The sequence below is a fragment of the Monodon monoceros genome, unplaced genomic scaffold (genome assembly GCF_005190385.1).
Source record: "Monodon monoceros isolate NGI ecotype Baffin Bay Population unplaced genomic scaffold, NGI_Narwhal_1 Super_Scaffold_21, whole genome shotgun sequence".
In the NCBI taxonomy this organism is placed as follows: domain Eukaryota; kingdom Metazoa; phylum Chordata; class Mammalia; order Artiodactyla; family Monodontidae; genus Monodon; species Monodon monoceros.
In genome coordinates this window covers 1,127,757-1,154,968 of record NW_021703778.1, presented here as the reverse complement: position 1 = coordinate 1,154,968, position 27,212 = coordinate 1,127,757, and the positions used below count along the sequence as shown (strand labels likewise).

Here is a 27,212-nt window from a genome sequence, read left to right as displayed (position 1 = left end):
AAACAAGGACCCACGTCTCCTGCCTATTTTGTCATTTCACAAATCTGCAAAAGAGGCTGGGGTCAGGACCAGTTTAGAATGGTCAGTGGGTTGCAAGCCTGTAAAATTCGGTTTTAGACTTTTTTTTTTTTTTTTTTAAGCACATCAGAGTTTCTCTGTACTTTGTTATATGGCTGTCCAATAAAGGAGTCTTGCCAAGAGATGTTCAAATGTTACCATAAGAAACAGATATAAACCTAAAAGGAGGTACCTGATGCCCTTGTTTCACCCTACCTAACACTAGGATTATTCTCTGCAGAACTGAAGAGCTTCACAGCTCCTCCACACTTCTGTCCCTCAAGCAAGCACAGACTGATTTATCTAAGGTTCCTTTTATCGAAAGACACACCGGCATTAAACAGATCTAAATCTATTTCTTTAATTAGATGCACAACACATATAACACTCTTCTTTTTCTCCAAATACATTTTTTAAACCATGACCAATGTAGGTGCTTCCCCAACTCTCAACACATGCATTACCATTCTTTCAGTTATTTATCCATATACCACAAATACTGAACTGACTGCCTATTACCTGTCAAGTACTAAGGATACAGCAGTGGTTAGGACAAAGTTCCTGCTCTTCTGTTATTTATTAGAGCATTCTACTGCTGTCATCCTTAAATACAGTTTAGCTATACTAGTAGCACTTAAGACCAAGAGACCTATCTTATTTGAACCATCAACCTCTTAATATAAATTATTTGTTAAGGAAAATCCAAACAAGGAAATCACCATGTTGATGAGAACAGCCAATAGGAAGCTTAACTTAAATAACATGGATGTCTCCACTGAGGAAAAAAATATACCGCAAATTAATGGACCTTTCACAAACTTAGACTAACTGGAAAACAATCTGAAAAGATCCAAATTGTTATACAATTTATTTAAGGAAACAGTACTGTCTTCAATTCACATGCAAGGGGAAATACTTGGTAAGACTGTACTATTTTCCCTATACACCACACCTAGGCAATTCCAAGGTAATCAAGTTTCTTCCTGTAAGTTTAAAGTAAGTTTGTGATCAGCAAACACACCTTGTAGAATTTAAACATGAATCACCTAAGATTTGTGAGGAGTTTTGAATTACTGGAGTCCAAACTAATATAGACTGGTGATGTCTTTCATTACGCACAGTTTTATGGAAAGAACGTGGACTTTGGAGGAGCACGTCTTACACCGTATGTTTCAACTTCAGCAATGTGCAGGCTCTTCATATCTAAGAAGACAATTCTTTCCCTCACAATGTTGTTTTAAGGAATAACCTAAAATATGTACAAAACATTTAGCACCAAACCTGGTACACAGTTAATCTTTAATTACGTTAAGTTTGTCAGGAATGGTGCTTGAAGCTTCGAGGGAGAGGTTAGGGAGTGAAAAAAGTACGAAATGCAATAAATCATAACGTCTGACCCTACACAGGATAGTCTAATTGAAGGAACTAAAATCATAAAGTGGTGAGTGCAGTAACAGACAGAAAAACAAAGTGTTTGAGAGGTTAACTGACACTGAGAACCCAAGGACACCACCGCTGGCCCTTAGAGAAGGAACTGAGTCCAACAGAACGGAAATGGAGGGAAGAATACGTCCTTTTCAGCAAAGGATCAAAACATGAAAGAGCATAACACGATCTAAAAAACTGTACAAGTTTGCAGCAGATGAATTATACAGGGAATGTTTAAGAGTGAAATACTGGAGATCAAGCTAGTAAGACAGGCTGCAACCAGACTGTCAAGGACTTGCTATCATCTTACTGAGAAGTATGGACTTTCCCTTTGGATAAAACCATTAGAAAATTTTAAGCAAGGAAATAACACAATCCAATCTAAATTTTATAATGATGTCACTGGAAGTGGACAGAGTGGGTAGAAGGAAGCACAGCAGTTATCAGAAGGTTACTTCAAGAGCAATGACCTGAGGCTCAATAATGGCAGTGGCAATAACAAGAGAGAGAAACAATACACACCAGTAAGACACAGGAGGAAGAATCCAAGACTTGCTGATGGATGAATGAATGTTGAAGAACATGGAATGGCTGGGAGGACAGTGTTGTCACTGAGAACCTAGAAACTGTGGGAAAAGGGAGGCATTTGGGACACACTATATTCTGGGGAGATGTTAACAAATACCAACTGCTTGGAGAAGGAAGCAGACGTGTGTGAGTTAGAAATAAAGATTTGGGAGTCACTTATGTAGACAAGGTAGTCACGAGAATTGCTACCCAGCAAAAGAGGACATGTTGGGCAGGAAAAAAGAACAAGGGCTTCCCTGGTGGCGCAGTGGTTGGGAGTCCGCCTGCCGATGCAGGGGACACGGGTTCGCGCCCCAGTCCGGGAAGATCCCACATGCTGCGGAGCGGCTGGGCCCATGAGCCGTGGCTGCTGAGCCTGCGCTCCGCAACGGGAGAGGCCACAGCAGTGAGAGGTCTGTGTACCGCAAAAAAAAAAAAAAAAAAAAAAAAAAAAGAACAAACCACAGTGAAGACTGAGCTCTGATGCTATTTCAGGAGCAAGAAGAGGAGAGGGCAGGAAGCTGAGGAGCGCAGCGTCCCAGAAGTCAGGGAAGAAAAACTCTCCAAAGAGGAGGTGAGAGCTAACAACAGGTAAAGTGGGAGAAAGACCAAAGACCTTTCTGAAGGCCAAAGGTCGTTTTTTCAAACTGAGAAATGTTTTTTAAATAAACTTTTTCTGTAACCAAACTAAAAGCGGCAAAACTGAAAAACCCAAACACCCTTTAGAAAGTATTACCACACTAACAATTAATGTGTTAATTCAGATTCTCTCTCAGGAATTCTCTTGTAAATTTAATTCTGCATCAGGTAGAAAGTATTACCACACTAACAATTAATGCGTCAATTCAGACTTTCTCTCTCAGGAATTCTCTCTTGTAAATTTAATTCTGCATCAGGGCAAATATGACTTGTACATATGAATTTTGGTACAAGCCATCTTTGGGGAATCTGACAACATTTGGAGTAACCTGTTTACGTATGATGCACTCTATGATGAAAGTATGTTTTGTAATGTATAACAACTGCTACAGGGGAAAGTCAAACTACATACATAAAAGGAGAGCAAACTAGGAGCAAAAGAAACCCAATTACTTAAATCCTCTGTCAACACATCAAATCAGTGTGAAATAATGAGTCTGACAACAGAGTAAAAGCTTAAAGACTCATTAGGTCCACATAGCATCTTCTAAACCCAAAGGACATAAAAATTCCTCAACATTTACTGATGCTAATCTGCTAGCTCATCTGCTGAGGGGTCTACCCAAGGTGACTTATTTACTTAATGCTTTTCAAATTTCCTTAGTTCCTTAAAACTGGGTTAAGTCTGGGACTGTGGCTGGTCTATGAAATAGGCTTATCCCATCACCCTGCTTCTTCCATTATGCATCGCCCCCCAAGTGGTGGTTGCCACAGTTTTTCTGAACCTTCTATGGTTACTAGCACCGAGTCAGATAAACACAATTTGGGTTGCAAAGTTCAACTTCTACTCTTCAGACTTAACTCATAATTCAGACATTAAGACTCCTTATCTTATGGCCCACAACTCAGTTTTCTAATTCACAAACTGAAACCAATAGTTGCACGTATGCGGAAATGACAAGTTTTTAAATGTCTCTATTCATATTAAATTTTAATAGAAAATTGAGACAATTTCTAAACTACATCATGAAGACAATTATCACAAAAACCAAAAATTACTTTATACAAGTATGATGGGACAGTCATTTAGCTGTGAAAAGTTATTTTATCCATTACTAACTGTTATAAATTAAGCACTTGACTTCAAAGTGTCAAAGGCAAAAAACAGTTCTGAGGCTTCATAATTAAAAAGAAAAAGAAAAAAGCTAAATATGGCTAACTCTAGATCTAAATCTATGCAGTAACATTCTAGAAGACTTTTTAAAAGAATTCATAATTAAGCGTCTTATTTAGCTAACGGAAATAATGTAATATAATCAGAAACTCAAGAAACTATAGTTCAACGTGCAGCATCTAGTAATAATGGCATACCTTTTCTCTCTGTTTTCTGTGCAGGGACAGAAGATGTGGGTGTAGGCAGTTTTGATAAAGTAGATGCTCCATTAGCATCAAATGATTTCTTTGGCTGGTGATCAGACTGTAGCGTAAATGGACTAGAAGGAACAGTGCTTGGGGCAGCAGTTGGATGAACCACTGGTTTGATGGGGTGCTGTACTGGCGTAGAACTACTGTGAGTCTCTGCTCTTGGCAGTCTGTAGTCTCTGTCATTGTGTCTGCTTGTCTGAGACAAAATATTCTGTGGGAGCAAACTACTGGCATCACTGGAATGCTTGTCTTCCACTTTAGTTCAGAGTTCGGAAAAAGAGATGTTGGAAATGACGGAAGGGGAAGAAAAAAGATTACGTTAGAATCCTGTCTTTAACATCAGCTAATTTAGCAACATACCTGTATTTAACATCTTTCTATAAAACTGCGAGCCCAGTTAGCGTCTGCAGTTTTACCACGAGCATATAGATATTCAAATACTGGAAGAGGAATTTTAGCTCAACTGTAAGTGCTTCATCTACGCTGAGATTTCAAGCGGGCTGCTAGTTTGGGGACTCTTTAGAGCCACACCATAAGCTCAAACAAAACATGAGCTGTTTTGTTTAAAACATCAAAACATTGATGTTTTAAAAGATCAAAATGTATGGAGAGGTATAACATTTTTTACTCAAATAAAAAAAAATATTTTTAAAATAGAAAAGGTAAACGGTCCATTCTTTTAAAATACGGACCTTGGTTCTAATAATTGACTGAATTATCCACAGTGGTTCAACTACAAAGGAGTACTACTTTGTTGTTAGCCTGATTTTTCTGAATACTGAAGTGGCTAATTAGTGGGCTCTAAAGTAGCTGGTACTAGGGCTTAGATGACCTCATTTTGGGATGGCTGAATTTTATAAAGAACTCTGCATTCGGTAAGTAAATCAATTCATATTTTTAATGATGCTAACAAATACCAGAGTTAGTTATAAAATCAAGTTATAGATAATGCTATCTGACAACAGGAGCCCTACATCTGCAGCAAAGTCAGAAAAATATACTTGGTATTATCAGTCATGTTAAGAACAGATCCTCTTCCAATTTAAAGCCAAAAAAATATTTTAAACTCAAAAGTACTTCTGCTTCCGCAAAAAGAGTACAAAGGAAGGAAAATTTCAACAATCACGGCAACAAAATTTGTACTTGTCCAAAAGACCTCCAGCCTAAATTACAAGTCTCATCAGTAACTGAAGGATTAAAGCAACTTCCAAGGAGAAAAACACCTTAAGATTCAAGCACATGATATGTAATGATATTACCAAAGGATGCCCTCCCTGTTGAATACTGTGTCGTTTTTTCCAGTTCATGGTTCCTGCAAGTCTAGAGAGCATGACAGCACAAAGAAGGAAGTAGGCTTAAACCGCAAAGCAGTTTTCAAGTTGTCAACGCACACCTGCAGCAGAGACACTGCAGAGCATTACAGCACACGAGGGCGCTATGGCGCCCACAGCTTTCTCCTGCTCAGGGCTCGAGACGCGACGCCGTTCACCAGAGACTCCATCCATCCGCACAGCCCCACGACAAGAACACTCAGCAAACATCTGCAGACACTTCTCGGTGCCACCACTGGGCGAGGAGAGGTGTGCTACTGGGGCTGGCACGGAGAGGCCAGGTGTAACGCTCTACATCCTACAACACAGGACAGAATCCATATGCATTCCCTGACCCCAAGCGCCATCCGTGCCACTGCTGAAGAACCCAAGTTAAAGTTTCTCTAACCACAGAGCAATCAGTCTGTGAGGCACCGATTAAAGGTAATAAAAATAATCAACAATACAACTATACCAGTACAATTACAGCAGCAGTAATACCAAATTTAAAATTTTACCCCTACAACTTCATGTCAAACTGTGGGTATTATTTGCTACATTGCCAAAACTCCCGAAACACAAAAACGCTCTTGAAGAATCTTTTTTCCTACCTTTACCTCTTTACGTAGGAAATGTTCCCAACCCTCCCTGTCCCCTCCACCACACGCACACCTCTTTAGCTGGCTGTTGGGGACAACAGAGCTTTAGGCCCTACCCTACATAAACACCAACGTACCAGACATATGGGACACTCTGCCAGCATTTTTTGGATAGACAAAGTTAAGCACTTCAGTGCCTAGGGACCATTATTACCATCACGCCAAGTACAGTCAGCTGACCAATTTAAAAAAAAGTAGCAGCAATACAGATGCAGCCCTTTCTCAAACATTACTTAAAACTCAAGAAGTGTGATAAAGGAGTCCATTTCAGCACAAAGACCCACCGACTCCTCACCTGCACTTCTAGGAATTTAGCTAAGGAAGTAACCAGGGAAGTGGGCACAAATATGAACAACAGCATTGTTTACTGCAGGAAGAAGCTGAAAACCACGCGGGTATCCACGGAGAGAGGATTATTTATGAATGGGGGCACGTCCAAAACCGGAACACCATGCAGTTAACATACGTTGAACTATAAAATGGCAAAAGGAAACAAATCCTTGGAAAACATTTTTTCCTTAATTTTTTTTTGGCCGCGCCGCGCGGCACGCGGGATCTTAGTTCCTCAACCAGGGATCGAACCCGCGCTCCGTGCAGTAGAAGCACAAGAGTCTTAACCACTGGATCGCCAGGGAAGTTCCATATCCTTGAAACATTATTGAACAGAAGAAACAGGTTAAGAACAGTAACACACAATCCTATTTTTGGTGTAAAATACATGCATATGTAGTTTTTATATACGTTCACATGCAGCTAGAAAAAAGTGTATGTCTCCAAGCGTTCCTGAGTCATGAGATTAAAATACTTTCCCTCTCTCTACTTTTAATAACATGCCTAACTTCTGAAATCTTAAAGAAGAAAAAACTGATTTCCCTTTTGAAAGAAAAAGATGCACACAGATAATTTGAAACCACAATTCTGATTTTATTTCCTTAAAGATTTTTATTAAGCAGCCAAAAGTACTATTTTCACTTCCACCAACTTTTCTATCAGACTTCTAATTACCCCAAGAGAGGACGAGTGACTAGGTAATTTTGGAAAGAACAAACATACTAGGCTGTGATCTTTTCTTCTCTGGGAACCATCAGCCACTACGTGGAGAGGCCTGGCCCAGTAACTAAAAAACGTTATTTTTACACTCATCTAGCGAGTCTTCCTGGATGCCCACAATTTGTTCAGGAGGACCACAAGCTGGGCACTATATTTTTTTTAGCCTGGAAAAAAGGAAAACCTCTCATTTTTAGTTATTTGCCGGAAAGTCACAGTTACTTGAGATATTAAGTGAAATGGGATTACAACCCAGGTCTTCTGTCTCAATATACAATATTCTTAAATTCCCTAACTTCACTGCTTTAAACCATTGTTATTTTCTAAGAATTAAGCACAATTTCACTAATATAAAAAGTTAAATGTTCCAGGGAACATACTTTAAACATTCAGCCCTACAGAACTATATTATTTGTTTCATCTTAAGTAATTTCTCCCATCAAAAATTCAATATCCCCCACTGGGACCAAATATAACCCTACTTTTTGTCTTGAGTTACAGAAGGAGAATGCAAACGCTTAAGTCTAAGAATTCCCAAAACACATCTAAAAATTCTCAAAACTTCAAAATTTGATGAAGAGCCTAAGAATTCTATGTGGCATTTACATTTTATTCTGGGCAAGACAAGCCACTGGGAATAGAATATATTTAGTGAAATCTTCAAATTCAAATTTTATTTGAACTTAAAAATAAATGTATGTTACCCATATTGTGCAACTCGGACACAATCTGACCTCAAAAGAACCTGAAGGTGCCCATAGTATGGAGACGGCACACAGATCTACAATCGTGGTGAAACCCACTTCCATATACAAGGATGAACAAGCTTCTCGCTGAAAACACAGACGAAGACAGTCACTTCACGTCACTCTCTGCGTGCAGCTATCGTTCAGTTACTGGACTGAAACCCAGCGGGTCTCTCAGTGACCAGTGTAAATGCGGGTGGGGTCTCTTGTCAATCCACAGCATGAAATCTTACTTCTTCACCAACTCAACGGCATTAGAGCCATCACGGGGTAGTGATGGACACCTCCACATGCACCGTTTCAAGAACAAAATGATGCACGTTACGAGGACAGACCCAACACAGAAAACCTTTTATGTTTCTATTTCTTTTAGTTTACCTATATAAACGGCTATGCACATAAATCTGTAAAGTAAACAAACTACAGGAATGAATCAAACATTCTATTGGTTCAGAGAAAGAAATTAATACTTACTTCCACTGGCAAACCCACTAGTGGCTGTTGCTTGCATCACCTCTCTTCTGTAATCCCTATCTTTTGGGAAGCTATTAACTGCCATCTTGTTTGCTTCTTTTTGTCTCTGCTCTCTAAAAATAAAAGATACACCCACAAAAATTACAAGACATACAATGAATCTACATTTAACACTTCTGGTCAAATGCTCAACGAAACTGTACGTGGAACATAAAAGAACAAGGCAGTAATTAATATCATTCAACTGGTGTGGGACATGGGATATAGCAAACAACATTAATGTTTCTCACTGATGGCAATATTATACCAATTATTCACATGCCATTAACCCTACAACCAAATCTCTGTAATGATAATTCTACATATATGAAGGAAACATATTATTGTCCTACAAGAATGATAAAGTTTTCTAATACAAATTATAGGGAAGATGTATGATAGATAACAGATTAATATAAATTTTTAAATTACATAAATACACTGACTGTTCACAAGGCCCTTGTGGACAGCTGCTCGTCTGTCCTAGTTTTTCTGGTTTTGCTTTTTAAGGTAAAGAGAAATTATGGAAAACACAGACGATGGGCCAACCACTGCAGTTAAGGAGTGACGAGCGTCACAATGAGAAGCCTAAGCTCAGAACGATTAGCACCAAGACGCTCGCCGGCAGGATCAACAGTGAGAGATACTGTTCACTTAAATGAGCAAATACCTTTCAAGCCACTCCTTTGGTTTCTCCCACTGTGAAACTTCTGTTCGACAATTGTAGTAGTATTTTTTCCCAGAGGAGCTAATATGCTCAGACCAGTCATCGGCAGAATCATAAGGCTTAAAAACACATTTTAGAAAATTAGAACACGTTAATACAATTTAATCACTTGGTATGAAATATCAAGAATGTCAATGGTTTTCAAGGCATACATATGGAAAAAGACTTGAGACAGAAGTCCCCTGATCTCAGATGTCTAAGATGTCAGTATCTGCATATGTATCTTAGGAGACCCTAGTCTATGAAAACCTTCAAGGGGAACAATGGAAAACTCTATAAAATATCAAATTAAACAGATTAGCAGGTTCATTAGGCACAGGAAGAATGACACGAAACTAACATCATAGTGACTTCAGAAAAGCATTACAAAGCCCCCCATTACCACAGTTTTAATTGCTGAAATCTAGTCACATGGAGAAGCCACTCTCAACTGACTGATCTGATGGCATGAGAGTACATCAGTTCTAAACACTCTAAGGCACAAAAGTAATCACAAATAGTGTGACAGAGAACAGCCTGCCTGTATTCATTGTTACTCAGTGGGAAAAAAGCACACACAAAAAAACTTTAATGTAAACACAAAGCTAATTAAAAGCTACGGATTTGTTTCAACTTCAAAATCCATGAGATGGGTCAAGTATCAACTAAACCTTGTCTCACACAGTATACAGGGTCGGCAGCGTTGCTCATTTTCCCATAACTAAAACTGGTCTGTCTTCCGAAAGTTCTCAGATACAGTCTCTTGCTAGTAATTTCATAGGCACTGTAAAATTATAATGAAGTTAGAAATATCTGAAAGGCCCAGTTCTCATGGAATTAATCTCAACAAAAGTAATGTTTAAGTGCCTGCAGCAGCCCCAGGAAATCTGGTAGAACCCCAAGTACACTCGTACATGAATTTAACTGTTTTCAAAGGAGCTTTGAGGCTAAAATGAAGTAAGGTTAATACTCTGGCAGCCCATCCTTCTTCTGGGCTCACCACAGTGCAGAGGAACACAATTTTAAAGCTTAAGGAAAGGGACTCTCATGTACTGCCTACCCAGCTTTCTTTAATCTACCACATAGGAACAAGCTGAAAGAACTTACACGTTGTCCACAGGTCACAAAAGTAATCAGTGGCAGAAGAAAGGAGCAAAACTCAGGTTTCTGGACATCTATTATTTCCACTAAGTCAATACCAATTTTGGAAATGTCGTAAGAATTCTGAGGACAGTTGAAGAAACGATGCAGATTATGCTCTCAGGCTGGTGTCTCAAAATCATGAAGCTGCTGGAAATCAGCCCTGTGCTTCCAAACCTCTAAAGACCAGTGGAGAGTGAACTCTCAAGCCCTCTAGCTCCCAGGAGGCTTTGCCAGGCTGCAGGAAACCCAACCACAGAAGGCGGAATTCAAAAGGCTCTTTTCCACCACCTACCACTCCCTACACCTACATTAGTATATGCCGGCTGAGCCCCTCTACGGAGGTATCTGCAAGATTTGGTTTGGGCAAGTGGCCACGTGGGGTTACTAGTTTGGTCTGGAGAGGCAGAAGGAGATTTGAGGCAGGGGAACAGAGAGGCCACCAGGGTGGAGCAGAGGGTCTAAGCCCGCGCCCCTCACAGCGGTGCCTGTGCCGGCTGTGGCCTGTCTGGAGAGAAGAGGAGCCCGTGGCACAGCGCACGCCAACACACTGCTTCCCGAGCCAAAGGCCCACTTCCGGGACAGACACTGCCACCGCTCAGCTAGGCAGTGTGTTTGATGGCAGTTAACTTGCACTCTGGCACAACCTCCAGGACGGTTCAAAGTTCACAGACCAGAACCTTGAAGAGCATGGGTTCACCAAACCCTAGGTTAGTACGAGTTAATGTCTTACTTAACAGAATGTGCACCAGGTATAGCACTGCAATCACATACTAGTAACTTAAGCTCATCTTCTCCACCCTACTTCTATCCTCAAAAAAAGGTTAAGGAAAAAACCTTTAACAGGGTAATGTTTTTAAATGCTGATATGCAACAGGAGGTGTTAAATTCCCCACCCCCCCCCGTTGTATTTTTTTCAGCCTTACTAAGGTATAACTGACAAATAAAATTGTAAGACATTTAAAGCGCACACAGTAACGATTCGACACCCACATTCACTGGGAAAGGGTTTGCTCATCTAGTTAATTATCACGTCTGTCTCGTCACCTCACTCACAGGCATTTCTTTTGGTTAGAACATTGACGCTCTACTCTCTTAGCAAATTTCCACTACACAACACAGTGTCACCAACTATAGTCATCATGTTATATATTAGATTCCCAAGTTCCTTGATTAAAAAAAGGTATCTAAAATTAAGAAGTAAACAAAGTTTTGCAAACATTTCAAGTTTTCTAAATTAGGCTTGCTGTAGTTGCCAAGTGCTGCCCAGGAACCCTTGAGGGACCCCGAGATCATTCACAAGATCACAACTATTTTCATAAATAGTTTCATAAATAATACTCATATAATTTTGTCTTTTTCCTCCTCATTCTATCACAAGAACACAGGGGAGTTTTCTCAGAGGCTTTATGGGAGATCTGATATCACAAAAGACTGAAGGTAGAACAACTATGAAATTCTATGTTTCTTCTCCCTACTCAGGCATTTAAAGAGATGCTCAATGTCTATTTTTCAAAGAAATAGAAAGTTATTTTTCAAAAAAATATATTACATGTGTTGACATGTAATAGCTTTACAATTTTTAAAATATCTTTCAGATTTATCAATTTTAATTTTTAATATGGTTACTCACAACGGAGTCCACATAAACAGAAGCTCTCAATTTTCATGAATATAGAGGCCCTGAGACTACGAAGCATGAATGGCTGCTCTCTAAGAATGGCACTCAATAGTTCCTGTAGCACCCGTCTACTCTTCAGTTCAAAATGACTTTTAGGACTTATATCAACGCTGCTTTTCTCTTCTTAAATAAAAAAGCATCTCCCTATTTACTCTCTCCAAAATACAGAGTTCCACCACTTCTTCTCAAAGTTAAACTATGGAAAATAAAGTGTTAATCTCGGAATTTAATTATGCACTGTTAATAAAGAATAGTTCATTAAATAACATCAAAGATGGCACTCACTGTAACAAAGAATTTCATGGAGTCCTAAGAGTTCTATGGTTAAGTAGAATATCTTCAGTCAAGACTGGTTACAGAGAATAGATCTGAAGAAGAACCTCCAACTTAAAACCTCCAGAAGATATTTAATTCATAACAAGGGGAGCTGGAGTATAAATGCAAAGTAACCTAGGACTGAATTTAAAGCACCTCCAGCAAATCAAAATTGGTAAACGATACTTAAGGGAAGATTCCAATTATAATGTCTTTAAAGGGAAATAAATTTCTCTTCCTAAATAAACAGATTTTCTGAATAAAGAGATCTCTTTAAAAAAATCAGGAATATGCATAACATAATCTAAGGCAGCCTACATGATGTCTGTAAATCCTACCATGATTTACATTAGGAAGCAGGAGGCGTTCAACAGGCTACATATTTAAATTCAACGAGGCCTACCTGTGAATATCTTCATACTAAAAAAACAAGGTAATTGCAACTCGACTTCCAACAGTTAACTTGATAAATATAAATCACCCATACAAACACATATCTGTGTGCGTAACTCCAAATAATACTGCTACTGATTTTCAAAGACATATTTAAAGCTCAGAAAGCACAAAAAAAAAGCTATTCCGTATTTTAACCTGGGTTAAAATAATGTGTTGACCTGGGTTACCTGATATTCTTCTGTTCATCTCTTCTTTCATTATGAAAGTATTAATGAAAGGTGACCTTATGTTCTACTTTACTACTCAAAAACCTTCCATTGGAAGTGATTTTAGGACAAAGTCAGTTTACAAGTAACCTTCAGAGATGTTCAAAACCCAGGCTCTCAGGTAACATTAAATTATAGTTTGCAAAAATGTCATTCCCCCTGGGTACATTATGGTGAAAAAGACCACTACTTGAGGTTAATTATATACCCAGAGTTGAAATCTACAGAAAGGGGAACCCTGATTCTGAAAACACATGACATTTAATCCGTCTTCAGTTTCCACTCACACAGTGCAGTCCCCTGACACCCTTTAGAATTTGGATCTTTCAAACTTATCTGATGCCCATTATTTATTCTTTCTGATTTCATTATGTCAATCCATTTCTTGAAAATCAAAATAATCAGAAACTGTTTTCCCTGAATAAGGAATTTTTTCCACCAAAACAATGTCCACATGGCCCGCCTCTGTCCTAATAGCAAATACCAAATCTAAATTGTCAGTAATAAAGGAAACATTAGGTTAGTGCTAGCCTGTTAATTTAATGGGGCCATTTTTCACAAAAATAGAGATACGCATTGCAAAATGCTGAGTATATGTCTTAGTGAAAGTGATTCCGCATAAGCAGTGTGATGATAGCACCTGTGAAGGTTCATCAAGCTGTCGTCTCAGTCTCGATACCACCCTTTCTCTATTCTGTGATGCTAAGGCTGGGATAACGCCAATTACATTCTGTTTAGCCAGCTGGCTTCCTCTTAGATTCTGCCAATACCAGGTATTAGAGGAGAGCTGAAAGGCAGGAGGAAGAAGCCTTGCAGTGCAGCGGGTTCCATTTTCCAGCTCTCAACCCAGAATCAGAACCAGCTTCGTCGTACCTCGCAGAGGTACCATCACCAACTGTGCAAGGCTCTTCCTCTGAGCAACTGGGTTCTGATAACCCCAACCTCTTCCTTTTGCTCCCAGCCATCAGGGGTAATCACTATATGTTCCTTTTCCTTTCCTGTATTAGAAATTCTCTATGCTAAAATAACCGGTATGAGTCCTGTTTTCCTAATTGGACCCTAAAAACTACTCTAAAATTTTTATGAAAATCGCTCATGTCTCAATTTTCTATGGAAATGTACTATCTACACTGATTCAACAAGAGACAATAATAATAAACCCCAAGAGTTTTCAATACCGATTAAGGTATGATGATCACCTGAGTAACAAAGGCAATGTCTGCTGGATTCAACCTACACTTCTACAGCCTTCTAGTTGTTCTTCCTTCCTATAATGTACTTTCCTACCACGTTTTTAAAATTGCGAACATGGTACTTCACTGATTATACCCTTTAGTAGCTCTCCACTGCCTTTACATATAGTTCATATTCCCTGGAAAGGCAGAGAATGCTTTGTAATCCGGCCCCATTTCTCTCTGTAACCTGAGCCCCTGCCATTCTTCCACACCATCAAAATCCGTGTTCTGCAGACATGTGGTGTTATTTCATACTTCTACGTCTTTGTAGGTGCTGTTCCTTTTCATGCTACACAAATTCCAACCTCTTCCACTGCGTGGGTTAAAGTCAGTCTGTTGGCCAGCACACCTTTCTCATCCAGGCTGCAGCTCCCCTCTTGAGGGCTCCCCAGCAACATTAACATGCACCATTTTAATGGTTTACTTTTCAGTCTCCACCATAGGTCCAAAAGTTCCTTTAAGATGGGCTACATTTTCTCAGTTCTATACATCAACAACCTAGCATATGCCTGGGAAATTGAAACCTTATTTTTGAATGAATGTATTAAAACTTTTGTTTGAACCTTGACTCTAAAAAGTTCAACCTGCGTAATAGTTAACTTCATTAACAATTACTTCATTTTTAGAAATACCTACAATTCCTCACTGGGTTTCATGCCTTTCAGGAGAGGGACCTCTATGTCACTAGTGTCTTGTAGAGTATGTAATACAAGTAGACACTCAATAAATTTATAGAATTTTTTTTTAACAGAAGTTTATAGATTATGAAAAGAAGCAGCTCAAGTTAAGCCACAAGTTTCACAATCTAGAGTTCTGTGTATCTCAAATATCACAATGGTAAATTCTGCTCCATAGAGGAATGCAAACAATATTATTTCTTGGTGAAAACAATACCACGATGGCATATTTGGACCACGCTCAGTTCAAATAATAAGGCCAGCTCATTAGTTCAAGTGCGTTAAGAAAAGATCAACTTTGATTTAAAAACAATTTTTTTTGCAATATATTCCAAAAACACAAAATGGGGCATGTTTATATACTTACTGCATCTGAAGTTTTGCTTGGATTACTGCTTGGATTAGAAGAATGTGAATTTGAACTATGAAGAGCACTGTGGTTGTGTGAATTTTCTTGGGGAGAGTAACTGGTCCCTTAAAAAATAAAAAGCAAAGTGAATTATAAGTCATATTTGATGTTTGCACTGGTTTCTATCATACTACAGATCACTGTATATCACTAACTCATCATTGCAAAACCTCATTTTTATCATTTCTAGCAACTTGTAGCTTTTTATACAATAAAAGTTCTAATAAAGACACAACGTACATAGAGAAAAAGGCAGAAAAATTCAACTGACAGAGAACTAGAAGTCACAATTATCCAGTACGTTTTTGCAATTATTTTTCAACTTCTTAAACAGTTTCCACACTTGCTCTTTTAAGTTTTGCCAAATTTCAACTAAAACAGTACGAAGTTTTCAAAAAGTTAAGTTTCAGGAAAGGTGCCTGCTTTCAAGATGATGAAGATGGCATCGTATCTCCTCACTACAGGACCAACTCTTCCTAAAAACTGCTTAAAAGTAATTCATGAGTTTTATGAATAATCTACACATTTCAGAGACCATCAGGGATGATGGTTTCTACTGTCTTAAGAAAAACCAAGATATAAATACCCACACTTGATTAACGATACAAAAAGGTCCACTACAAAAATCTAATTGTTAGTACTTCAATTTTATTCCATGTATTTATTTTTCAGCATCAAGGTAACATAATTCAACTCCCCACACCCAAAAATGAGCTAGCAAGTGGTATGGAGGCTACAAGGCAATGAACAAAAACTGAAGTGGGAAGAGCAATTTAGATGGTCCAGTGGTCCTGGAAGTTAATTAGCAGTCAGAACCAGGGCTGTTATGAGAAGAAATGAATAAGAATTAACTATTTGAATCAACAGGAACAACTACAGGCCTAACTCTGTTTTACTGGGCTTTGCTTTATTGCACTTCAGTTACTGGGTTTCTTACAAATCGAAGGTCTGCGGCAACCTTACATCTATCAGCGCCATTTTTCCAACAGCACTGGCTCACCCCGCGTCTCTGTGTCGCAGTTTGGTAATTCTCGCGGTATTTCAAACTTGTTCGTGTTACTCTACTTGTTATAGCGATCCGTGGTGAGTGACCTTTGAGTTGCTACTGTAACTGTTCTGAAGCACCACCAACCACCTCCACTGCCCCGCCTCGGGCCACGCTCTTCCCTGAGACACAGCAATGCTGAAATGAGGCCAGTTAATAACCCTGCAATGGCCTCTCAGTGCTCAGTGACACAAAGTCTCTCTCTCTGAGTGAAAAGCCAGACATGGTGAAGCTCAGTGAGGAAGGCTGGTCGAAAGCCAAGACGGGAAGCAAGCTGGGCCTCTTGCACCAAACAGTTAGCCAAGCTGTGAATGCGAGAGAAAAGTTCTAGAAGGAGAATTAGAAGTGCTGCTCCAGTGAACACATGGAAGAAAGAGCAACAGCCTTAACTGCTCATGTGGAGAAAGTTTTAGTGAGCTGGACAGAAGATCAAACCAGCCACAACATTCCCCTAGGCCAAAGCCTAGTCCAGAGCAAGGCCCCACCTCTCCTCAATTCTACGAAGGCTGAGAGAGGTGAGGAAGCTGCAGAGAAAAGTCTGAAGCTAGCAGAGGTTGGCTCATGAGGCTGAAGGACAGAAACGGTCTCCATAACATCAAAGTGCAAGGTGAAGCCACAAGTGCTGATGTAGAAGCTGCAGCAAGTCACCCAGGAGATCTAGCTAAGATCATTCATGAAGGTACCTACACTCAACAGATTTCCAATGTAGACTTCAAGAGCCTTCTGTTTCACAGAGAGAAGTCAATGGCTGGCATCAAAGCTTCAAAGGACAGGCTGACTCTCTCAGGGGCTAAGGCAGCTGGTGACTTGAAGTTGAAGCCAATGCTCATCTACCATCTGAAAATCCCAGGGCCCTTAAGAACTCTATGCTAAATCTATCTACTCTGCCTGTGCTCTGTAAATGGAACAGCAAAGCCTGCATGACAGACCATCAGTTTATAATATGGTTTGCTGAATATGTTCAGCCCACTGCTGAGACCTACTGCTAAGAAAAAAAGATTCCTTTCAAAATATTAGAGCTCACTGACAAGGCATCTGGTCACCCAAGAACTCTGATGGAGATGGACAAGATTCGTGTTGTTTCCATGCCTGTTAACACAACATCTATTCTGCAGCCCATGGATCAAGGCTCACTTCAACTTCCTGTTCTTTTTTGAGAAATACATTTCATAAGGCTATAGTTGCCACAGACAGTGAGTCTTCTGACTGATCTAGGTAAAGTGAATTGAAAACCCTCTGGAAAGGATTCACCATTGTAGATGCCATTAAGAACATTAAGAACATTCATGATTCACGGTAAGAGGTCAAAATATCAACACTCACAGGAGTTTTTTGTTTTAACATCTTTATGGGAGTATAATTGCTCTACAATGGTGTGTTAGTTTCTGCTTTATAACGAAGTGAATCAGTTATACATATACATATGTTCCCATATCTCTTCCCTCTTGCGTCTCCCTCCCTCCCACCCTCCCTATCCCACCCCTCTAGATGGTCACAAAGCACCGAGCTGATCTCGCTATGCTATGTGGCTGCTTCCCACTGGCTATCTATTTTACATTTGGTAGTGTATGTATGTCCATGCCACTCTCTCACTTCGTCCCAGCTTACCCTTCCCGCTCCCTGTGTCCTCAAGTCCATTCTCTACGTCTGCATCTTTATTCCTGTCCTGCCCCTAGGTCCTTCAGAACCATGTTTTATTTTTTTTTTAAGATTCCATATATATGTGTTAGCATACAGTATTTGTTTTTCTCTTTCTGACTTACTTCACTCTGTATGACAGACTGTACGTCCATCCACCTCACTACAAATAACTCAATTTTGTTTCTTTTCATGGCTGAGTAATATTCCACTGTATATATGTGCCACATCTTCCTTATCCATTCATCTGTCGATGGACACTTAGGTTGCTTACATGTCCTGGCTAGTGTAAATAGAGCTGCAATGAACACTGTGGTACATGACTCTTTGAATTATGGTTTTCTCAGGGTATATGGCCAGTAGTGGGATTGCTGGGTCACATGGTAGTTCTATTTTTAGTTTCTTAAGGAACCTCCATACTGTTCTCCACAGTGGCTGTATCAGTTAGTTTACATTCCCACCAACAGTGCGAGGGTTCCCTTTTCTCCACACCCTCTCCAGCAATTACTGTTTGTAGACTTTTTGATGATGGCCATTCTGACAGGTGTGAGGTGATACCTCACTGTAGTTTTGACTTGTATTTCTCTAATGATTAGTGATGCTGAGCATTCTTTCATATGTTTGTGGGCAATATGTATATCTTCTTTGGAGAAATGTCTATTTAGGTCTTCTGCCAGGGGCTTTTTTAATAGGGACTAGATTTCACATTCTATGAAACAGACTTATCTAGAACACTTAGCAAAACTAACAACTGTAACTTAAAAAAAAGAAATGAGGAGGAAAAGGAATTTAGAAGTGGATCAAGAAGTCTCTTCCATTATAAAGATGGGGACTTCCCTGGTGGCGCCGTGGTTAAGAATCCGCCTACCAATGCAGGGGACACGGGTTCGATCCCTGCTCCGGGAGGATCCCACATGCTGCGGAGCAACTAAGCCCATGTGCCACAACTACTGAGCCCGCGTGCCGCAGCTACCGAAGCCTATGCACCTAGAGCCCGTGCTCCGCAATGAGAAGTCCACGCACGGCAACAAAGAGTAGCCCCCGCTCTCCGCCAACTAGAGAAAGCCCGCGCGCAGTGACAAAGATCCAACACAGCCAAAAATAAATAAATTAAATAAATTTTTTTTAAAAAGATGAAAGTTAGGGGACGCACATAGAATATAATAAACAAGCACTATGAGCTCAGAATGAAGTAACGGCATGGCAAGAGAAAAGGCAATGACCAAGATTTAATCTTGGATAGGACCCAATTTACTGGGGAAACTAGAAGCAGATTCAGATCCAAAAAAGCGAGTGATATGACTAAAGACAAAAAGAGGTTAAGTGCCCAGCAAATTGTAGCTGATACAAGAGAGGAAATTTCCCAGCAAGACCGCTGCTTGAGATGCCTGACAGTTTCTTCATCATCTACTTACTTTTAAATTTATCTTGCTGGATGGTATGTATTTATGTAAAACACCCTAAACTTTTTTTTAATACAGTAGTCAATGAATTCTTCAATAAACACTGTAAGAATGAACACGACTGAAAGAAGAAATCAGTCAAGAATAAGCTCACGCATACAGGAAGGTTAGCACGGAAGCTGAGACTGCGGTCCTCAGAAAAGCCTGCTTGCAGAGTTGGTCCCTGGCTGGCACAGTGACTCTTCAGGAGGAAGAGCTGCCACAACAGTAACTGCCAAGAGTGGCTGACTGTGGCTAAGCTGTTGTGCAGACGATATGGTTTATGCTGAACACCTGCTTTCCTACTGGAATCCAGACTTCTGGTGAAAACCAGGCAGAGATGCCTACCTAAGAACCCAAATCCAATAAAAACCTTGGGTACTAAATCTCTAATAAGCTTTCCTGGTGGACAACATTTCACCAGTGTTGTCACAATTCATTGCTGGAGGAATGAAGCGTCTGCTTGTGTGACTCCACTGGGGCAAGATTCTTAGAAGCTTTTTGCACCTGGTGTCTTCCAGGTTTTGCCCCAGATGCCTTTTCCCTTTGCCGACTACATTTTGTATTCTTTCATGGTTCGTAAGTCATAGCCATGTTAATCAAGGTCCTATGACTCCTCTTAAGAGGATCACCAAACCTGGGGGGTGGTATGAGGACCCCATCACATTCAGTTACAAAGAAAAATCAATACTCCAAATTAGACTTTAAAGAAAATCTCTGCTCTATGGCAAAATTTGCACTTTTCAGATGTAACTCATGAATTTTTTTTTTAAATCAAGCTTTACAGTTGCATGCAAATAAAAAAGAAACAGTAATATGGACTACTAGAACACCATATACACTACGAGTTGAGATTTCCACGGAAATTTCCATAAATATGTTGGCAATGTTGAAGAAAAGGCCGATATTACTGACTGAAATGATCCCCAGAGTAGTTCACCGAGAAGCCTGAGTTAGATGCCCTGACATTTATTTGCATACGTTCTTGAGCAAGATGTAAGTCTATGAGATTAAAGTGCCACACAAAAGATTTCTTAGAAGACATGATAGGGAGAGTACTCTATAAGCCTAAGATTGATTAGAAATGAAATCTATTGATGTCTCATGAGGTTAAGATACAGGAATTCACTTTAGTGTTAGTCTTCATATCCATGAAAATTAAAAAAATTGACAAGCACCCAATTAATTAAGCTCTTAACCTCTGAAGAAATGACGTGTCTTCCACCAGCCTGATAGATGTTATCGGATAGTTTTCAGGTCTACTCTCAGTGCTTTCAGAGGGCATGACGTAACAATTAGAAACCATAAGCATCAAGGCACACTAGCATAAGACTTATAATCAAGAGAAAAACGGCATCAGCTGTTAAGAGGAAAGTCATTTTCAGAAACGGGAGCTTTCTGAATGGGGACTAGACTCCACATTCTACGAAACAGATTTATCTAGAACACTTCACAGAACTAACAACTGTTAACTTAAGAAAGAAGTGAGGAGGACTTCCTTCCCTGGTGGTCCAGTCATTAGGACTCGGTGCCTTCACTGCTGAAGGCGCGGGTTCTATCCCTGGTCGTGGAACTGAGATCCCAGAAGCCACGAGGTGTGGCCAAAACAAAAGGAAAAAAAAAAGAAAAAAGAAGTGAGGGGCAAGAGTGAGATACAGATATTTTACTGCAAGACTAGGAATAAACTCACATTCCTAAGGAACCAAACTAAGTGAAAGGTGTTATAGGAAGCATGATAAAGCTGGCAACAGAGCTTTGGATCAGCGCCAGAAGGATGCACTTAGAACTGACGGCAGGGCAGCTCTGCCTCTGAGGATCAGGACCAGGATAAGCTGAACAAAGGTAACTCTCCATTTAAAAAGCTACAGTTTATATTATCTTCCAAAGCACTGGGGGGGGGGGGGAAGGGAGGCATTAAAAGCACTGAGGCTTTTAATTTCTCCATGTAGTTCTTTCCAACATGAAGTAACATGCAAGCAGGAAAACAAGGTCAGAGCAATGATTACGGTTATGATTTTCTACAGCCGTACCTTAAAGTGCTACAAAACAGTGTTTCTTTGAAAACTCCTATTTTATCTTAAAAACTCACATAAACTGTTATATCCTATCCCATGATGGATGGATTTGTATGTTGCAGGATAAGAACAGAAGGGTTTTTTTTTTTTTTAAGTAGTAGTAGTAGCAGTAGTAGTAGTAGTAGTATAACGTAGAGTCTAAAGCTGAGAGAAAGAATAAGTGATTTGAGGATGGTAACATATCCAAAGAAAAGCAGAGCCATGCATAAAACCTGAACTCAGATTTTCAATGCTAAATCCAGAGATTTACATACATATATGCTGGTGAGAGATCATCTCATAGATGCTGTTTGGCCCAACAAAGTAATGGAAGCAAAAACTGTTTATATGTCTGGTGCCCTAAAAAAAATTATGCTTTCTTTACATTACCAAGAAAAAGGCTTGCTACTTTAACGAAACAGAAATTATCTCCTTGAGGAAAGTAGAAATTGTGGCTAAGTGGGATAAAATTGGTTTTAAGCAATACACATTTAAACCAACCTTAAAAAATTAAAGTTAAGACTGATGAAACAAGTATTCAAGACTTCTAAGAAACGGATACTACTGAGAATTACTTGGGGTCTTGCTTTTGGGAGGGGGGAGAAGGGGGGGGGGGGGGGGGGGGGCGGTTTATGTTTATCCTTGCAACTTGATCGACCTACAGGAGTGGGCAAAGTTCTCCTGTCCCGAGCTCCAACCCAAGGCAGACATGAAAAGGAGATGTGGCAACATGACTGGATGCTAGTATCACACGAGAACACAAGGATCCAACCTGCTGGGTGTGTGGTGCAGCCATAGCCACTTAAGTACTGTCTACGGCTACTTTTGCTCTTTTCACTGTGGCAATGACCATGTGGACTTGAAGACTAGAATTTTTACTATCCAGCCCTTTAAGAAAGAGATTGCTCATGTGAAAGAATGCTCACTTCACGAATCATCAGAGAAATGCAAATCAGAACTACAATGAGGTATCACCTCACACCAGTCAGAACGGCCATCATCAAAAAATCTAGAAACAATAAATGCTGGAGAGGGTGTGGAGAAAAGGGAACCCTCTTGCACTGCTGGTGGGAATGTGAATTGGTACAGCCACTGTGGAGAACAGTATGGAGGTTCCTTAAAAAACTACAAATAGAACTACCATATGACCCAGCTATCCCACTACTGGGCATATACTCAGAGAAAACCATAATTCAAAAAGAGTCATGTACCAAAATGTTCATTGCAGCTCTATTTACAATAGCCCGGAGATGGAAACAACCTAAGTGTCCATCGACAGATGAATGGATAAAGAAGATGTGGCACATATATACAATGGAATATTACTCAGCCATAAAAAGAAACGAAACTGAGCTATTTGTAATGAGGTGGATAGACCTAGAGTCTGTCATATAGAGTGAAGTAGGTCAGAAGGAGAAAGACAAATACCGTATGCTAACACATATATATGGAATTTAAGAAAAAAAAAATGTCATGAAGAGCCTAGGGGTAAGACAGAAATAAAGACACAGACCTACTAGAGAATGGACTTGAGGATATGTGGAGGGGGAAGGGTAAGCTGGGACAAAGTGAGAGAGTGGCATGGACATATATACACTAACAAACATAAAATAGATAGCTAGTGGGAAGCAGCCGCATAGCACAGGGAGATCAGCTCGGTGCTTTGTGACCGCCTGGAGGGGTGGGATAGGGAGGGTGGGAGGGAGGGAGACACAAGAGGGAAGAGATATGGGAACATATGTATATGTATAACTGATTCACTTTGTTATAAAGCAGAGACTAACAAAAACATAAAAAGTAAAATAAAAATAAAGGAAGTCTGCTGACTCCTGGACTGGACAATATTCACCTAAGACAGATAGTCAACGTAACAACGTAAGACGCTGACTTCTTCCCTGACAGGATTTTCACTATTTAAAAGGCAGAATAATCCCTCCTACATGTCACCCTCTAAACTTCAGAAGGTAGATCTTAAGGCTGAGAAGGATATAACCTAGAGTCTGAGAAAGATGGAGCCCTAAGAGAGTACTATGGGAAATGGACCCAAAAAATGTAGCAAAACTCACCTAACTCAGCAAGAAATGGGTGTTAAGCAATTAGATTGCCCTCACATTTAGAAAAAGGGAACTTGGATATTAGGTGGCAAGTGGGAAGTACATACAATTCTATATAAACAAACAAGGCTGGGAAATGCAAGCAGCTTTTTTAAAGGTGAAACTAGTTTCCACTCTACTCAGGGGCAAAATACTATGGCATTTGTGTCCTTTTTCAGAACAAGACAACCACTAGAATTCCCTACTACATCCTCAGACTCAGAAATTAAGTCTTAATGCCTTCTCCAAGAAACTGGAAAGAACACGTAAGGTACACCTATAATGATAATGAAAGATTTCAAGTACATCCACCACCCCAAACTGCTATTCAAACTAACACAAGCAGGTAGCAGGCATGACTAAGGTTCAGTAGTAGACCTCGAACTTCAGTCTATTAAAAAATGTCGAATTCAAAGTTGAATTTCACAGAGATTGTGATTCACACTATATGAGACGGGACCTCAAGACCTGAATTATAAATAGGCACTCCCTCTGTCAAAATGGTTTTGGTGGTCCGTATGCAGACTGCACTTTATTCCAAGTGTCCTCCTCTCATCACTTCAAACCAGAGACCACAAATATTTAAAAATAAAGGGATTTCACAAAGGATGTCATGTATCTGTAATGGGTATTTCCGCCATAACATAATAAATGTTTTCCTGAGAAACCTTAAACTCTGCAAAACTGCACACTAAAAGTTTTATGGGAAAAATAGGGTAGAAGCAAATCACTCGAAACTATGCAACTTTACCACAACCAGAGCACCAACAAAAACCTGAACAGCACAGGCAAGCAGCTCAGCATGGTTGCAGACTGCTTCAGGGGATATTAAATTGCTGGGGTTGAGAACATGGAAATGAAATTCTGAGCATTGAGGCTACAATCCAAACAGACAGAGAAGAAAAGTGCAACTTGCCACAGAGGGGGAGCCATGCAAGACGAGGGGAACAGACTTGAAATGTTCTTTAGGGGTCCTGCCTGTACAGCTAGTTGAGGGCTTTTTCTTTCTATTTGAAGGTTATAACCTTAACTCCTACTATTTTGATTTGCACTGCCTAGAAAAAAAAAATTCATGTATGAACCAACACACAACTTCAGTTTATACAGATGCCATTCACCAACTGCATGAGCTAACTGGTGGTGAAAAGCAAAAGTTGTAGCTAACCAGACTTTCTCCTGGGGAGAGGGGAAACACATAAGATGACGTGTGAACAATGGGCTGGCAACCTGACAGTCCCCTGTAGGTGAGTTACTCCCTACGGATCTGCACCATCCAAATGACAGCCACTGGCCTACACACAGCTAGTGAGCACATGACATGCAGCTCCTCTAAACTGAGATTTGCCGTTATGTGTAAAATACACACTGGATTCAGAGACTTAGTACAAAAAAAGTGTAAAATAGCACATTAATACTTTTATATTACGTAATATATTGGGTTAAATAGTGTATTAGTAAAATTAATTCCAGACATTGGCTACTAGAAAATTTAAAATTGCATGCGTGGCTTGCTGGACAGCACTGCTCTAGACGAAGATGCCCACTGACACTTAGTGAGAGGCGGCCAGGGATGACTACTGTGCACAGGACATTTCTCAAAGAACTGTTGCATATCTGAAAAATCAGTTTCTAATCAGCTGAGCCGAGAGCCTGATTCTGCTTAATACAACCGGCTGAATTTTGTAGGAATGTAACTGTTGCACAAATTGTATTATACTTAGTTTTGTTTTGAACTTTTACCAAAATGTTCACCACTCAGAAAAATTTCATCACCAACAATGCCATACAATACACCTGCACTTGTATTTATTACAAAGAAACGGTATCAAGAAGACACCCTTGTTAAGAGCGTTAGGACCAAAAATAATTAAACTAGTAGAGATAAATGAAAGATAACAGCTCTCAATGACTCTCATTAATAAAGACTATTTTAAAAATAGTACTGCTGGGCTTCCCTGGTGGCGCAGTGGTTAAGAATCCACCTGACAACGCAGGGGCCACGAGTTCGAGCCGTGGTCCAGGAAGATCCCACATGCCGTGGAGCAACTAAGCCCGTGCGCCACAACTACTGAGCCCACCTGCCTAGAGCCCGTGCTCCACAACAAGAGAAGCCACCACAATGAGAAGCCCGCGCACTGCAACGAGGAGTAGCCCCCGCTCACCGCAGCTAGAGAAAGCCCGCGCGCAGCAACGAAGACCCAACGCAGCCAAAGATAAATAAAATAAATAAATTTATTTAAAAAAATAGTACTGCTATCCTGTATGTTTATCCCAAATGAACATGCTAAATATTTTCAGCAAGGTGATACAAACTACTTTGTGAAAATTACATTTAACATTATTTCCTTTGAAGCTGCCCATATCTTTCCTATTCTTACATGTGCAGGTAGCATGTATTATTCATGCTTGTCTACAGGCTAGAAAGGGGACATTTACAAAATACTTGAGAAGGTGCACATGCAACAAAGAACACTGAGTTGGCTCCCTTCCTCACATCATACACAAATATTCAAAATGAATCACAGAAATTAATGTAAGAGCAAAAACTGTAAAACTCTTAAAATACAGGTGTAAAATACTGCCAAAAAAACAAGCGAAAAGAAAAACAAATTAGACTTTGTCAAAATTAACAACTCTGTGCTTCAAACTCTGTGTCAATAAGAAGGCAATCCACAGAATGGGAGAACACATTTGCAAATCTTATGCAAAGGGCTTTTATCTGGTTCTACCAGTAGGAACTCTCACAACTCAATAAAAAAGAAAAACCAGACTTCAGAAGAGTGAAACAGGCTTTCTTGGTGGTCCAGTGGGTAAGACCTCGCGCTTCCACACGCAGGGGACGCAGGTTCGATCCCTGGTCAGGGGAGTTCCGCATGCCACATGGTGCAGCCAAAAAAAAAAAAGAGTGAAACATCCCAAATTTCCCCAAAGACGTACAAATGGCCAAAAGGCACATGAAAAAATGCTCAACAACATTAGCCGTTGGGGAAATGCAAATTAAACCTGCAATGAGATACAACTTCACATCCATCAGGATAGCTACCATCAAAAAGACAGACTTGGGCTTCCCTGGTGACACAGTGGTTGAGAGTCCGCCTGCCGATGCAGCGGACGCGGGTTCGTGCCCTGGTCCGGGAGAATCCCACGTGCCGCGGAGCGGCTGGGCCCGTGAGCCATGGCCGCTGAGCCTGAGCGTCCAGAGCCTGTGCTCCGCAACGGGAGAGGCCGCAGCAGTGAGAGGCCCGCATCCCACCAAAAAAAAAAAAAAAGAGAAAAAGAAAAAAGAAACAGACAGGCTTAACAAGTGTTGATGAGGATGTAGAGAAACTGGAACCCTCCTACACACTGCTGCTGTGAATCTAAGCACTCAGCTGCTTTGGAAAACAGTCTGGCAGATCCTGAAAAGGTTATACATAGAGTTGTCATATGACCCAGCAATTCTACCTCTAGGTACATGTCTAACAGAAATGAAAGCACGTGTCCACAAATGTTCATTGCACACTATTCGGAACAGCCAAGACACGGAAACAAACCAAATGTCCCACAAATGATTAACAAATGAATAAAACATGGTATATCTATACTATGGAGTATTATTCAACAAAAAGGAACAAGTACTGCTACATGTTATAACATGATGAACCTTGAAAATAGTATGCTAAGTGAAATAAGCCAGTAACAAGACTACAACAAGACGCCTGAGCGTCCAGAGCCTGTGCTCCGC

The 27,212-nt window shown here is 40.1% G+C and overlaps 1 protein-coding gene across 3 annotated transcripts in view; it reads right to left on the bottom strand.

Annotated features, from left to right (window-relative positions):
• Positions 1-27,212, bottom strand: part of WAC (WW domain containing adaptor with coiled-coil) — an 84,956-nt gene that overhangs the window by 22,476 nt on the left and 35,268 nt on the right. For 2 of the 3 annotated variants that reach the window (XM_029239458.1, XM_029239457.1), the window contains exons 4-7: positions 15,175-15,281; positions 9,062-9,177; positions 8,353-8,465; positions 4,063-4,371 (exon numbers count right to left, since the gene is read on the bottom strand). In XM_029239458.1, coding sequence (XP_029095291.1) covers positions 4,063-4,371; positions 8,353-8,465; positions 9,062-9,177; positions 15,175-15,281 — 645 coding nt within the window. The remainder of the gene's footprint in view (positions 1-4,062; positions 4,372-8,352; positions 8,466-9,061; positions 9,178-15,174; positions 15,282-27,212) is intronic. The other variant, XM_029239459.1, reaches the window with a different exon arrangement.